The sequence below is a fragment of the Cyanistes caeruleus genome, chromosome 4, assembly GCF_971803275.1.
Source record: "Cyanistes caeruleus chromosome 4, bCyaCae1.hap1.1, whole genome shotgun sequence".
NCBI lineage: Eukaryota > Metazoa > Chordata > Aves > Passeriformes > Paridae > Cyanistes > Cyanistes caeruleus.
The window spans coordinates 76,390,944-76,407,207 of record NC_141704.1 but is presented as its reverse complement, the minus strand read 5'-3'; the positions used below and the strand labels follow the sequence as shown (position 1 = coordinate 76,407,207).

Genomic DNA, 16,264 nt, shown 5'->3' with positions numbered 1-16,264 from the left:
TGAGGACATGCTCCAAACTCCAAGGAACTGAAGGCTGGGAGAGTAGTTGGGAAAATTATCATGTGTGTTTTTCTTATTTATGCTCTTCCACTACTTTATGATTATGGCTCAAGACAGGCTTTTGAGATAGTTGGGCTCTTGGCCTTATGGTTGTATTTATGTTCTTGTGTTAGAAAAGTACAAATAACTTGGTGCAGAAGAAAACACAAATTCAACCCTTTCTGCCTTAAATACTTTTTTCATTTGGACATTTTGAGGAGAGATACTCAAAAGTTGCATTATTGAGTAATGCAACAAGAGGAATAGCCCTATCAGAGTCCATGGGGCACAACCTTCAAGTAAACACACAATGACTTCCAACTCTTTGTTTGTGTAAAATCGAGGGCAAAGTATACTGGGGTGTTGAACTCTCCGTGTGTTTCCATCCCCATTTGCCTGCAAATATTATCCCTCTCATTATCTTAAAGATCTCAGCAACAGCATTGCCAACTGGGTCCTTTGACCACTATCAGTGTTTGTGTTCCTGTTTAAATAAGATAAGGAGGATAAAAAAAAAAAAAAAAAAAAAAAGAAAGAAAGAAAAAAGAAAAAAGAAGGGAGGGGAGAGAGAGCAGAGCTGCCTCATTTGGTTTGAAATTCTCATCCTGATTTCTTAAGAGGAGGGGAAGGGAAGAAGGGATTTTCATTTTCCCCGCTGAATTTCATTGAAAGATTCTAGAATCTCTCCCCTTTTTAAAATCTTATTTTATTGACAAAAGCCGTATGGGGGTGAAATCCACGGAAAGACCTAGCAGGGGGGTTGAATATCTCCCCTTTAGAGGTTAAACCTCTGCTAGGTGGTTTCTTTTGTTTTGCTTTGCTTTGCCTTGCCTTTCTGGTTTTCTTGGAAGCCAGAGAAGTCGCTGCACTTCTCCTTCACAGAATCAGTCACGCCGGCCCGAGGTTCACGCTGAGGATCTGCAGTTCTCCGAGCTCAAGGGAGTCACTTTTAGAGCGTGTGGGGGCGGCGGGGTATCATAAGCAACAGGGTTCGTGCCTCTTGCTGCCGTGACGGCTCCGTTCTGCCGAGCACTTGCAGGCTGTATAATTAAGCGGGCAGGCACTGAATTAAATCTTTGTAAAGCCCACCGAGCGGGGGGTTCCTGCAAGCTCTTTTCCAGCCGGTCTCGGGCGGCTGGGATAGCAGCGGCAGCGAGCGAAGAGGGGGAGCCCAGCGGACGCCGCCGGAGAGCCGAGAGCCGCCCGGAGCGAGCGCTCCCCGCCCATGGACACCCCCGGCGGGGCCCGGCCGCTGCGGCTGCTCCTGCTCCTGGCGCTGCTGCCCCCGCTCCGGGGACAAGGTAAGTGCGGCAGCGCTGCCAGCGCCCCGGCCAGCCGCGCTCCCTCCCGGGCCGGCTCCGGGCCCGCGGGGCTCCCCGTGGGGCCGCCTCCTTCCCCGTGTCCCCGGACCTTCCGGGCAGGCTTTAAAGCGCCGCTGCCACGTCCAAGCGAGCGGGAAGGTGCGGTGAGCTCCGGCCCCGCCGCTGCCCCCGGACAGGCTCGGTGCAGGCTGTGCTGGGACGGGCTGCGCCCCGCGGAAAGGGTGACCGGGCTCTCCCGACACCCCGGCCGGGATCCAGCGCAGGGTCCTGGGGGTGTCCCAGGAATCGCACGGTGCCCCCCGTCCCCAGCCCGAGGCGGTGGCACCGCGGGGTGATGGGTCCGAGCCCGGTGCGGAGGTGTCAGCTCTGATCTGCCGCAGACGCGACGGGAAACACGGGAAACCGCGCCAGCAGTTAATCGGAATTCCAGAGGAGCGGGAGGAATAGCGAAGCAAAGGATGCGGGCTTTTTGGAGACGAAATGTGGAGCATTTATGAATGATACCATGTGATGTGGTTGCTTTTGAAAGCAGGGATCTGGACCCGGGCCATGACTCCTTTTCCGTGTCGCACGCTTTCCCCCATCTTTTAGTACCGTCTGAAGGGAGGATGTGAACTCGATTTAATTCATTGTAGAGATCTCATGCAAATCTTAATTTGTAGGAGATGACAAAGAAAGTATTTGTGCTATGGTGATAATGAATTTATCACAGCTAACAGGTAAGTGACTTTTCCATTAGAGTGACCCCAAGGGGTCCACTGAGGTTTCATTACACTCTGGGCAAGTACTTGGAAACACTCTTTGGCCTAGGCAGACAAAAGCCAGTGAAGTAAATAATTTGTTACTGTTACACTGTCTCGAGTCTTGGATTTTCTTAAAGCAAAGCACTTGTCACAGATATCCGTCAAAACACTTGCTTTTCATAAAGAGATTGTAAAACTCCTTTAAAAGAGGGACAGGATAAGAAGGTCAGAAGAACAGAATTCACCTCCAGAAACAAAATAGCTCCTACTTTGCCTTAGACAACAGAGTACATCAGCAAAACTGTGATGTGTCACAGCGAGAAGACATAGTAATTTTAAGCATTCAACTTTATTGTAGAACATGAAAAATTTTGCTTTGCAACCTCCGTACATTTAACCTCAGTTACTAGATAACTTGTTAAAAAACTGGGAAGTCATTATATCTGTAAGTTCAGTTATTTAAAGTTTTTTTAATACAAAAATTGGCAAATTTTTTTTATTCCCAAATTAGAATCCATACTCTAATTTGACTGAGAATTTCTATTTCTTAAAACTGAACAGTACGCTAGATAAAAGTAGATTTAAATGTCTGAAAGGAGGTGAGGATCCCTGTTTAGAAGATCAACAGTTAAAGAGTTGGCTTCTCTTGGGTGAAATAATTATTGAATATTGAATAGTAATCTGTGTTTTGGAGGTAAATGGAGTAAGTACATGGTGAGGTCATGTTGTTCAAGCCTTTGGTGCAGTCTGTGCTCCCCTGCAGGTTGGGAATAAGGCGCCTTGGAGCAAAGAGGAGCTCTTAAGTGCTTTAGTGATACAATTGCAAATTGTTACTAGGACAGCGTATTTATGACAGTTTTCTTCTAAACTTGTTACCATCAGTTCTCTTAATCGCTTTTCCTTACTAATGAACCATTAGTAAACCTACCATCAGTAGCTCTTAGAAGTCTTCATTCTGAAGAAACTGAAGGGACAGCCTTCAGGGGAACTGCCCAGTGCACATGAATATAGATATGTATATCATTCTTTGCAAAAGGATCTTAAAATCTTAAAATATTTCATGATGCAACTTTTTTTTACTGTAAACATTGCATTATTTAACACATATCAACTACCATAAACTGAAGAAGATGAATTACATCATCATGGCCAGATTAATAGTTCATCCTGTAGCTCTCTCTTTGGCACATCTTGGTACTGCAGGCACAGTTTTAACTCACTAAACATCTGGAAACATGTCTGTTCAGGGGAAGCTTACTGTTGTAATAAAAAAAAGTTCCACTGACTTTGTGGAATGAGTTTTATTTTAAGATTATGATTTTTACATGTGCTTTTATAACAGTACATTTATAAGAAGTATATGGGTGGAGGTAGAACACATGAAAGACTAAATCTGTGCTTTCTTGTGTGCTATTATAAATAAAATCTGCCCCAAAAAATCACATACTACTACTTCTGAAACATGACTGCTACCTCTAAAGTAGCTTTTTGTTGAGTTTTGTTTTAAGAGGCCATTTTCAGAAATGAGATTTTATTGCAATCAGGAGAAGAGCAAGATGTTAAAGCTCTTTGTTTTTCATCTGTATAATTGAAAGCAGACGTGCTAGTGAAATCCAAGAGAAACCCCCATAAACCAGCTTATCAAGTTACTGCCAGTATATTTATATTGTTCTCTTAGGTTTCAGGCATTATCGGAGTGTTGGTCAATGCATTTTCAAAAGTTATTTATTTGTCATCCTACTTTAGCCCATTCTGCAAGTTTCATATCAACTTTACATGTGTTTTCAATAAATAGTTGTGTTAAGACCAGCTTGTTCTACAATACTTCTATTACTATTTTTTGAAATGAAAGATGGGCTTTAGCCCTCTGGGACTTCACTGAAATAGTTAACTGGGACCATGAAAGATTTTGAGTTTGATTTTTAGAGTTACGCATACTTCTAAAGAAGTAGGTGCTAAAATGAATTCAGTAAGCAGAGATCTGGGTTTACTTGATGTAGTAAAATATCCCTACAGAATAAAAGATGAAACAGAGAAGGTCAAGAAAGAGGGAGCTGAAATCCAAATAAAACAACTTTAGGGCACAGGCAAGAATTTTAATGGTAACAGAGAGTGGGTTAGTAGGAAAGAGACAAATGAACAAAAGCTTTTGTGAAAATGTAGCAGGAAGTGATGGCTGACAGTTACAGGAAGCAAAGAAAATTAGTAAAGTTAAGAAATAACAAAGTAAGCAGGTAGTTTTAGCCAAATAGGCAGAAGCTTTTGCAATAATTCTGAAATGTTAGGCACTCATGTTTTTGTGTAGGTTCTATGGAAAGAGATAGGCCAGGGGTGAGATTTTAATAGTTAAGTCATCACATAATTAAATTGGGAGGTTGGATAGAATTGCTCCAAGATAAGATGTAGATGTGTAAGCAAAAGGTTGAGAAGATTGCAAGGTAAGAAAGAATAGAAAATTGTCTGCAAAGAAATCCATGCAGGAGTTGTCAGGAGCAAGAGAGAAAACATAGGAAGAAGCCACAACAATCAAAAAGCCCAAAAAGGAGAGAAAACATCACTACAGATCAGTGAGAAGTTCTAGAAAAATTATGGCTGGAATTACCAGCCATAATGTTTTGAGAATAAAAATTAGCTTAGAAATGCTCAGAATAATGTCAAGTAAGTGGAGGAGTAGACAAGGACCTACTAAGATGATATACTGGGTGATTTAGAGTGAAAGAGTGTGCAGTGAGCAGAAAATTGTGACAGTCATTTGCATATTTATCAGACTTGGCAAGGCTACTTGTCCTCTGCTAAGACACAGAGCAGTCCAGAAGAAGTTGTGTTGAAAGTCTTCTCTGATCAACAGGATGCAGCATGTCTTAATCATCTCCCGTGCTTGTACTCTCCTCAATATACCAACAAAACTTCGGCTAAAGCAGTTCGTTCTGTTTCTTCTGTTCACATTTTAAAGCAAGCAACATTTCTATTTTCCCCCAGCACTAAGGAGTACTTTGTCTCTGATTTGTACCTATTATAACCTACTTCAGACTTTAAAGCTTTTAGAAGTTGTCTTTTGGATTTGAAGTATGTGCTGCTGTATCTTAAGAATAAAATGAATTTCAAGATTCTCAGGGATTTTCATTCATACTCTTTTCAGTTAATCAAATTATTGCCACATTTTCATTCAAAAAAAGCTGATGTAGGTTTGGGTACTGAGTAGACAGGTATGAGAAGTACATTGTTTTCTGGGTTATGGTTGCACCATAAATAAGCAATGCTGCACAAGGGTGCAGTATATTCCCCAATAAATGGTTTGTTTTTGAGTCTAGTCAAAATCTGGATTGAGACTTCAATCTTAGTAATAAAGAAAACAATACCAGAAAAGATCTTTTTTTATCAGTGTACAGATGTAGGAATACTTTGTATGGTATATTCCAGCTTTTTAGGGTGTTTCCAAGGATTTATGAAGCTTTGGAGGGATATAATGTGCAAATGCTACTTGCAGTACATCCATTGGAAGTACTACCACTTCCATCTTTGCTCTTGTCACTGACTAAATTTCAGGTACTGAGTACTTTAACTATAAATACTTAGTCAGAGAACCTGGGAGAGGTAGATACTGGTTTGTGGCTCAGTATAGATAATTTCAAAACGAGGAAAGTCTCATAGAAGAGTTTTGGTAATGTTTTCTCTAAAATGAAATCTTCCCTAAAGCATTGCTATATAACTATAAGCAAAAAAAGGATCTGTATTTTCTTCCTGCTCAGTAAGCTCTGTGGTTCCTTCCATACTTGAACCTTGACCCACTGTGCTATAAATTTTATCCCATCTGCTTAGTGTTTCCTGACTATTCTTTAAATGTGGCAGTACTAGAATATCAGAAGCTTTCATCATTGTCTATTGTTTGTTTTTTTTTTATATTCAGCAATAAACATGCTGCCTACAGAGTAGATACATTTTACTTTAGCAGTATATGAAGGCATAGTTATTATTGTTAATTTTCTAATCAGATGAAAATACAGAAATCCCAGTGTGAAAATGCTTTTCCTGCAATCATTTTAAGGAATAGCAATAGAAATAGAAATCATAGAAATGATTGAGCATGTATGTTTGATATACATCTGACACATTCTGCTCTGTCACAATCTCATATCCTTCCTATTTAAGTAGCTTTAATTGGCATATATACATGTACTTGGACTCAATCCAAAGCTCTTTAAGGTCTACCTAAAGACTATCATTTACTGCAGTACATTTTGGGTCATGGCCTTTATACAAATGAAAAGGACTAGCAATAGGTTAATTTTAATACCCTAAATAAAACATTCTAATCACACAGCTTTCCATTATTTGAAATGAGAAATCAAGACAAGAGTAAAATTTGCTCTTAAATGAGAAAGCCTTCTGTGCCACTTTTCCTATCGACATCCTGTGAAGTTATTTCATTATCTGCATGGTTTTCTCACAGGGGGAAGAGTGAAGGGCAAAGTTTAGCACATGTTTGTCAGCCAGAGCAGTTGCAGTTCTCCCAGTTATGAGGTTTTTCCCTATGTCCTTCCATGTCACCTTGGTGAGTCTGGGTTCTTTAGTCCATCTGTGTCCATCAGAGCTGTGAATGCATCATCTCTTTTCATGTTCTTGTGAGTATGTAAAGTCTGGGACAGAGACTACGTGAACTGTAAGCTGTTTACACAATGCTCTTTCAGTGGACTCCAAGTTTCTCTCAATACTTTCATAGATTCCAGAAGTTTTCAGAAAAGTCTTTGTTCTAGTCTTCATGTCTTTTGATCTTCAGCCTCCTCATGGAAGCTCAAAAAATAACCTGTCCAGAAAGATGAAAAAATTTGTGTTAATTTGTTCCCAGAAAAGGCATCCTCAGGGAGCAGGAGTCTTCAGGCACAAAGAAGGTTGGTGTATAAGAGGTACTAAGAAAAGAATGAATTGAAATGTGCTTTTGGAGTGAACAGTGAGGTAATATATTATCAAAAAATTTATCTTGTTGCTGAATGCATGAGATCTTGGAGCACAATAGCACATTGCCTAGACAAGTTTGGGAATCAGCCTCACTTGATATTGATTTTAAACAACTACGTAGAACTCTGCCCACAACTGACTGAATTTTATCAGTATTTGTCAGTTATATGTCCCTGAAAGTAGTAAGACAAGATAACCTCCCGAACCTTCTACATCATTATCTTTTCTGACATTTTGATACAGATATGGATATATATATATATATATATATATATATATAAAAGATGCCTTATTCCTGCAATAGATGGAGTTGTCTTTTCTAATTTTTAGTAGCCAGTTGCCTGCTTTTTGAAAGATTTTTATTAGACCTGAGGCATAATAAAAACCCTGCAGTAAAGCATGTGCATTCTCCACTAAGGACATAATGGATGTTGTAGCATAGCATTGCTTCCATGAAGCCTGTCCTCCTCACCAGCTATTGCCATGGAAGGTTTTAAGAACTTGTTTTATAAACTGTACACAGATATGTCATAAAATGAGGTTTGGCTGTATCTGAAAAATCCCTCTAGTTGTGTGATGGCCATTGTTGGTGTTACCAGAGTCACATTCCCTATAAATGAGTGTTCTCCTGACCTAAAACAATTTCCAGTAAAATGTTGGCCGTTTTCAAACCAACCACAAAACACACTAACATACCAGGCATTTCCTTTAGGGTGCTGCTGCTTTAGTTACTGTGCTAACTGGGTTTCTTCAGTGATTTCAGCTGTCCTGAAATAATCACTCTCAGCTGGGAATCCATCTGAAAGGTTCAAACTTTAAACATGTTTAGAGAGGATGCTGTAGTTTTTAGCTGCATGTGAATTCTGAGTGATTGTCTGTCAGCTGGTAAAGGGAGGGAGGGAACTCAGTAACTGCAGGTGAAGAGAAAGCAGAGGTGCTCAACACCTTCTTTGCCTCAGTCTTTAGTGGAAGACAGCTTGTCCTGAGGACAGCTGTCCTCCTGGGCTGGGAGATGGTGTCAGGGAGCAGAATGATCCCCCCTGTTATCCAGGATGAGGCAGTCAGAGAACTGCTGAGCCACCTGGATGTTTATAAATCTATGGGCCCAGATGGGATCCATCCCAGGGTCTTCAGGGAACTGGCAGATGAGCTTGTGAAGCCACTCTCCATCATTTACCAGCAGTCTTGGCTCACTGGTGAGGTTCCAGATGACTGGAAGCTGGCCAGTGTGACACCCATTCACAAAAAGGGTGGGATGAAGGATCCTGGTCATTTTAGGCCAGTCAGCCTGACCTCAGTACCAGGTAAGGTAATGGAGCAGTTTGTCCTGAGTGCCATCGTGCAGCACTTACAGGATGGCCAGGGGACCTGACCCAGCCAGTGTGGGCTTAGGAGGGGTAGGTCATGTTTGACCAACCTGATCTCCTTTTATGACCAGGTGACCCACCTGGTGGGTGCAGGAAAGGCTGTGGATGTTGCCTGTTTGTACTTCAGCAAAGCCTTTGACACTGTCTCCCTCAGTAAACTCCTGGAAAAGCTGCAGCCCATGGCTTGGACAGGAGCACTCTGTGCTGGGTTAGGAACTGGCTGGATGGCCGGGCCCAGAGAGTGGTGGTGACCAGTGCTGCATCCAGCTGGGGGCCAGTGACCAGTGGTGTCCCTCAGGGGTCTGTGCTGGGGCCAGTCCTGTTCAATGTTTTTATTGATGACATGGATGAGGGGATTGAGTCTTTCATTAGTGAATTTGCAGATGACACTAAGCTGGGAGCGTGTGTCCATCTGTTGGAAGGAAGGAGGGCTCTGCAGAGAGACCTGGAATGGCTGGATGGGCAGAGTCCAATAGGATGAAGTTTAATAGGTCCAAGGGCCAAGTCCTGCATTTTGGCCACAATAACCCCCTGTAACACTACAGGCTGGGGATGGTGTGGCTGGACAGTGCCCAGGCAGAAAGGGACCTGGGGGTGCTGGTGACAGCCAGCCGACCATGAGCCAGCAGTGTGCCCTGGGGGCCAAGAAGGCCAATGGCCCCTGGCCTGGATCAGGAATAGCGTGGCCATTAGGAGCAGGGAGGTCATTCTTCTCCTGTACTCAGCACTGGTGAGGGCACACCTGGAGTGCTGTGTCCAGTTCTGGCCCCTCAGTTTGGGAAGGACGTTGAGACGCTTGAGCGCGTCCAGAGGAGGCAACAAGGCTGGTGAGGGGCTGGGAACACAAACCCTGTGAGGAATGGCTGAGGGAGCTGGGGTTGTTTAGCCTGGAGAAAAGGAGACTCAGAGGTGACCTTATCACTCTCTACAACTTCCTGAAGGGTGGCTGTAGCCAGGTGGGGTTGGTCTCTTTCACCAGGCAGCAACTACAGAATGAGAGGATGCAGTCTCAAACTGCGCCAAGGGAAATACAGGTTGGATACTAGGAAAAAGTTTTCAAGGAAAGAATAATAAAGTACTGGAATGGTTTGCTCAGAGAGGTAGGCGAGTCACCATCCCTGGATGTGTTTAAAAAAAGACTGGATGTGACACTTGGTGCCCTGGTTTAGTTGAGGTGTTAGGGCGTGGGTTGGACTCAATGATCTTGGAGGTCTCTTCCAACCTAGAGATTCTGTGTGATTCTGTTGAAAGCTCCAGCATGACCCCTCACACTTGGAGGAGAGAAGCCCAAAGTCATAATCTTTGAGGGATTAGAGCAGGACAGGAAAGGTACAGCTAGTGAGGAACACAGCCTTGCATCCTACAACATATGCGTTGGAGAATTCCTCCTGGCCCCTGCTGCTGTGGGTGTTAGAAGAGAGACAGTGGTCCTGGCTCCAAGTTTTATGCTTTTATTATGAAGTTCAGGCTGTTGTAGTCTTTAAGGGAACCTGTAAGAACAACTGAGTGAAATGACTAGGAGTATCTAACTGTGCAAAGATGACCAGTGCCCCAGTTCAGCTGTGTCTGTTCACTGTATACCATCAGCACATTGGTGTGTTTGATGAACAGTTTTGAGGTGAACCAGCATTCCTCTGCAGAAGAAGAAAAGCACCTATTCACTCTGCTTCTTTTTTTTAATACAAAATGGAAGAGGAGCATCTTCATTCCAACTCCATTCTGAAGAGATCCATCACATACTCACATTGTCACAGATAAAGAATGGTAATACTCTCCTGCATTTTTCCTTTACTTCCAGTTCAAACTCTTTGTTTCAGGGAAATCATGGGGCCAGATTTTCTGATGTACATCTTTCCCTTTCATGGTTTCAGGTCTCCTTCACCCTTTCCCCTACTCTGTGCCCAATCCCTAGGTTTATACACAGTATGAAGATGCAACAAAGCTGTATTTGTCATGTTATTTGTCATGTTAGTCTATTACCAGTTGGACCTTTGAAGTCAGCTGGCTTCCCTCTTGTCTAAACATGTCTCCAGGTCTATTCAATACTTAAAGTGGCCAGCCAGAGTGTGTTTGCATTGGCAGAGACGGCATTTCTGCAGTTTGTGGTAAGAAGAGCGAAAAAAACCCAGGAGTACAAATCCCAGCTGCCAGCACTTAACTGGTGTCCCTGCTACAAAAGCAGCTGACTTTGTCCACCTGATAACAGCCAGGTGTCATTGCTCAAGAGGAATTAATTTGGTGTAGCAGATCAGGCCAAGCATACTTTCCTTGTCCTGAATGCTGAGTGAAGGGGAACCTTGGTTAAAGGGATATGCAGTTGCTGTAGTTTTGTGAGAATGCAGATGTAAAGGGAGATTGGAAGATGAAGAATGTGACTCTGAGTATTATGGCTGGCCAGTCTGTCAGTCTGAGGATCAAATTCTGTAAGTACTTTTGGAGTTTTTTCCAGCTGGCAGTTAGATTGATGAGCCTCAGTAGTGAGAGAGTTTTCTGGACAGGACAAGAGAGGTTTTATCAGAAAGGTACATGGTGGCTGTTGAAAGTGGTTTTCTTACTGGAAACCTAAACCAGTGTGTGCTTGTTACAATCATGAGTTCCAAAAATTCTCCATGACATACTGTTACTGAAACACGTTGGATTAGTGTCAGCCTCTCACAGAGTCTGTCTGTTGCCTGTATCCTCATATGCTGAGAAGAGATAGTCATGTTTTGTTTTCTCACATTCCATAGTGCTGAGCCTCTTACGCAGTAAACTGAGTGAAGGGCGAGACCTGCACTACGTTTTGCAAACATAATCAATTCACATGCTTACAGGATTATAAATATTTTAATAAGAAGGTGTGATTTTGACCCCTTGACCTGGACTCACTTCCTAATCCGTACCCAACTACAGCTGGTTATGTGGGCTGGGAAATCGAGGTGTTTGAGGGTCAGATTATTGAGTGCCCTGAAGAACAGGCAATCCTAAGTGGTACTGGCCTGGTGAGGCCACCTAGGCTCAGGTGTCACTTTGGTTTGGTTTCACCACCAGGTTGATAACTGTTCTGTAGATCAGTGCTGAGTAATGAACAGCTATCCAATCCTGGACTCTATGTAGGCATTTCCATTAGAGGCAGCTGTGCAGAATAGCTGCGATTGTAGATTGTTACCTAAAAAAAAATAAATCTTCCTTTTTGATCGAGCTGGAATCCTACTGCTATGAAATTTATCCAGTTATTTTTGCTTCTGCTTATCGTTTGCACAAGAAGCAATTCTGGGGTTCTCATTCCAGGAACCATGCTTTTGGGTAACCTTCTTCAGCTTGTCTTTTGCAGAAAATATTTACTGCAGCAGCTGAATAAGCAATTATTACATCATAGAAGTCTAAGGTTATTAACCTTATATAATCCAGATATTAACTTCATTTCTTCCTTTGAACTCCCGCAAGTTATGGCAATCCTGTTAAAATTAGCAAACTACCTTTTTTTTTTTAAACAACCTTTGCTTGTACACATCATGTCTGTGTAAACACGGTTCAGAACTAGCACACAAATGCATTATGTGCACATGTTTGGATATTTTTGACCTTAATCATGCCCTATCTGATAGATTTTCTTCATGATATCTTTTGTAAAATTAGAGAACTTAGTTCCAGCTGTGTTTCTCCTATCTCCTCCCCAAGACTCTTAAAATGTCTCTCAGAATCCAGCATACACCAGATATCCATTAGGACAGGCATCCTTGCTGTTATCATACTAATAGAGCTCAAGTTCTCTTGGATGCCCTGCTGCATATACTTTTGCACAGGAACAAAGCAGTGATAAAGCTGCTCTGGATTTTATCCAAAATAAACCTGGGATTTTCTGAACAAATCAGTTAGCATGCAAAATTACAGTATCTGATGAAAAGGAAGTTAACATGCTCCTCTATTAACAGAACTCTGGTTTATCCTCATATTTTTCTGTCTTGTGATACCAGAAAGCTAAACCAGCATTCCTCAGTTTTACAAAATGGATCTGGCACTGTGTTCTTGCATGTTACAACTTTCCTGTAAGGTTTCTCCCTCCAAATAAAAAGGCACATTTAATCTGAACAAAGATGATGTCATCAGCATTTCCCATAAGGGCTTTGTCTTTAGGATGCTTGAGATTTCTCTGGCTGATTTGCATGAAACACTGTGCTCTTGCAAAGCTGCTGAAGGAGCACCAGCTTCAGTGGAGCAGTACTGTTACTGCTACTCGATCATCGTTGGCACTGCCATGATCTGAGGCGTGCCAGGAGCCCACCAGCTGAAGTAAGAAACATGAGGTTACAGTCAATAAAAAAACCCCATTCTTTCCAGTGAGATTCCTTGAGATGTCATAGTCAGAGGAGTTTCTACCTTCTGCTTCCCACTGCCTGATTCTTTGCCCACCCTGCAGTACCAGCTCATAGGAGAGGCTGCAGGGAGGCCACAGCCCCTCCATGCTGTTGGTCCCCCTGAAGAGGATTTAAGAGGATGTAAGAAGGCACAAATGGCCTCAGTATGAACTTTTTGCTTAAAGATTTCCAACTGGGAGCCACATGAATGTGCACGTGTGTGCAGTTGAATCAGCAACAAAGCTGCAGCTGGGAGGTGGTAAGTCTGTCTCATTTCTAAATACTCATTAGCAACTCTTAATGCACAAATAGAATCATTTCTAGTACTATCAGAAGTTGACACCCAATATGTGATACACACACTCTGAGATTTTGAAAGAGTAGGGATTTGCCCGTGAATTACTGTTTTTAAACCAAACTGCAAGGCCAAGAGAAAATGTTTTTTACTATTAAATTTTTACGTTTTGGAAGAATGGCCTTGAGGGTGGAGTGCTTTTTTTACTGCTTGTTTTTTACTTCTCTCTAGTCTCAGGAGATGTTTGGCAGGATCTTTAGAAGATGTGAATTGTGAATTGTGATGTCACCAAAACAATGGACCTGGACCACAGTTCTCCTTCAACAAACTCTTCATGATCCTTCTTTGTCTGGATGCATTCCTTCAGACAAGCTTCCTCAGCTTGGCCTGCTTTGAATTCTTGGGTTATTTGGTTGGAGTAGAGGTGTGCTGCCAGGGCTTGGAGGGAAGAGCTGGTGTCCAGAGCCAGGGATTGTCCTTCTGGGGAGGAACTTGGCTAAAGAGTCATTTGTACAAAGCACTGTAAAAACCTACAGCCAGCTCTGCACTTCAGTTAAATGTGTATCATTTTTCAACACACTTAAGATTGATTGCAGACAGCAACACTAAAAATAAGATTATTTGTAATCCTTTGCATGAAATTTGTTGCATATGATGTTTGTCAGGCAGAGGGCCCCAGACAGAGTCCCTATTCCCAAAGAAGAGCTTAGACACAAATGCATGGATTTCAGGCAGAGTTATTTACCAGACTGGTTTAATCTGAAGCATTATAAATTGCACTTAGCTTTCAGTCACTGGCATGAATCCTGGACACACTGAGGTATTCAAGAGAAATATTGCCTTGGCTTAGCAATGACAGAATTTTGACCATTATTTTGGATAAGACTAGAAGAATGACCGGCATCATAGAGTACAGAACACTGTAATAAACTAATACTTAAATGTAATTCTGTTTATAAGTATAATGGTTTTCTCACTAAAACATGTTTGGTTTACTTGATCCCATAATTTTGATTGTTGTTTACTGTAATAATACTATAATACTGCAATATTTGTTGATAGGAACCATGTCCTTTCACAGGTTTTACTTATCTATGCCTAAAATGGTCGGTTTCTCCCACTTTCTCCTCATTTAGCAGGACTTTGATTCCCTTGATCATCCTAATAATTCTTCACACATTTTTAATTTTGATATAATCTTTCCTAAGTAGGGAAAGCTGGAATTCTGTGCAATACTACAGAGCTTTACATAGTAGAATTGATAACTGCATTAAGAGTACCTACCTCAAAATGACTGATGCATCCTAAAATCTCATTTAAATCTTTAATTTTTACTTCGAATTATAATCACCAGTTGGAATATGGGTTGTTCCCTGAAAAAAAAAAAACCTGAATTACTGGAGAGAATGACCTTCTCTATGTGTTTTCAGGTGCTTTTACCTTCCTCACATGTGAATATCTGCCAGTTGAGCAGATACAAACTCTATCTGATGTGTGCCGAAGTAAGAGTGATCATGAACAGTTTAAATATTTCAGCTTTTTAAAATAACTGCAACAAATTAGGAGGTGGGTATGTAGACAGATGGAAGGTGGCTGTAATGCCCCTACATCAGGTGCACCTAAGAATGATGGCTTTTCAACTGGTGTAGCCAGAGGAGACAGATGCTTGTCCTTCCAAAACTCTGCACAAAGTAATTTATGAAGATGTAGTCTTGAATATAATGTGGCTGGCTATTGAAATGTGCTCATTTCAGATGTGCTTGGACCAAAATGAAGAATGAGGCAATCATGTGTGCTCCCTGTTTGGCCACCAGCTTGATGTGTAATTTGGGCATATAATTTCATCCTTCAGTACTTCATCTTCTCCATAAAAATCAAGTACGTGATCTTTGCCTTCCTCTGTGCAACAAACAGATGGAAGGCTGTTACTTAATTTTCATTAAGTAATCAATCACAGGATGATTTAGGTTGGAAGGGACTTCTTGAAATCCTCCAGAGTTTAGGCACTCTTACAGTAAGGGAGTGTTTTCTTGTGTTCAGATGGAACTTCATATGGTGTAATTTGTGTCCAGTGTCTCTTGTCCTGTCAGTGAGCACTATGGAGAGGAGTGGGCTCCCTCTTCATCCCTTCCTCTCACGTGTTTATAAAAATCCATCAGATCTACCCCCATAAGCCTTCTGTTCTCTGGACTGAGCAGTCCCAGCTCTTCTTGTCTCTTCTTATATAAAAGATACTCCAGTAGATAGATCATCTTGGAGGCCCTGCACTGGACTCAGTACAGCAAGTCCATGTCTTTCTTCAACTGGGGAGCCCAGGACTGGACATGGCACTTCAGATGTAGTTTCATCAGTGCTCTGCAGAGGAGAAGGATCACATTCCTCTGTGTGCTGCCAATGTTCTGTCTAATGCAGACTAAGATGGTGTGGGCCTCTGTTGCTGGGAAAATACATTACTTACAGTTAGCTTGGAGTCCATCAGGACACCAAAGTCCTTCTTTGCTGTTTTACAGCTGGCAGGTCCTCAGTGTGCACTGCTGCATAGACCTTGTTCCTCCCCAGAAGCAGGACTTTGCATTTCCCTTTGCAGAGCTTCCTGAGGTTCCTGTTGGCCCATTTCTCCAGCCTCTTGAGGTTCCTCTGGATGGCAGCACGACCATACATCAGCCACTCCTGCCAGACTTGTGTGATCTGTGAGCTGGTGAAGGGTGCACTGCTTCCCCATGGCTGCCTCACTGTCTGCTTACCTAAAGTGTCCACTGTCAGCCTGTCAGTGATGATGTTATAGGAGATGGTGCTGGAAGCCTTACAGATGTCATGGCAAACAACATCAGCTCCCTCCTCTGCTAAACTAGCCACCTCCTTATCAAAGGCTGTGAGATTATTAACTAATCATATGCTTAACCATCATGCTTAATGTATGATGTACTCTTCATAAATCCAGGCTGACTTCTGCCGGTCACATTCTTGTCCTTCATGTGCTTGGACGTTGTTTCCAGGAGGATTTTACTCCATCACCTTCCCAGAGAATGAGGAGAGTGTGCCAGATGGACAAAAAGCCAATGGCATCCTGACCTGTATCAAAAATAGTTTGACCGGCAGGGCCTAGGCAGTGATTTTCCTTGGCACTGGGTGGGAGCACACCTTGAGTCCTGCGTCTGCTTCTGGGCCCCTCACTACAAGAAAGACATTGAGGGGTTGGAGCATG

General features: G+C 42.4%; 1 protein-coding gene and 1 long non-coding RNA gene across 5 annotated transcripts in view; both read left to right on the top strand.

The window, feature by feature from the left end:
- Positions 1-574: 574 nt before the first annotated feature.
- FBLN1 (fibulin 1) overlaps positions 575-16,264 on the top strand; it is a 79,669-nt gene continuing 63,979 nt past the window's right edge. For 2 of the 4 annotated variants that reach the window (XM_023919076.2, XM_086885350.1), the window contains exon 1: positions 10,629-10,850. In XM_023919076.2, the coding sequence (XP_023774844.1) occupies positions 10,790-10,850 (61 nt within the window). In that variant the 5' untranslated portion in view covers positions 10,629-10,789. Of the gene's footprint in view, positions 1,341-10,628; positions 10,851-16,264 lie in introns of those variants that run through there. The other 2 variants (XM_023919074.2, XM_023919077.2) reach the window with 2 other exon arrangements.
- Positions 12,950-14,147, top strand: LOC147653788 (uncharacterized). The gene is made up of 2 exons (XR_015285771.1): positions 12,950-13,023; positions 13,291-14,147. It is a non-coding gene; the product is annotated as an uncharacterized LOC147653788 (long non-coding RNA).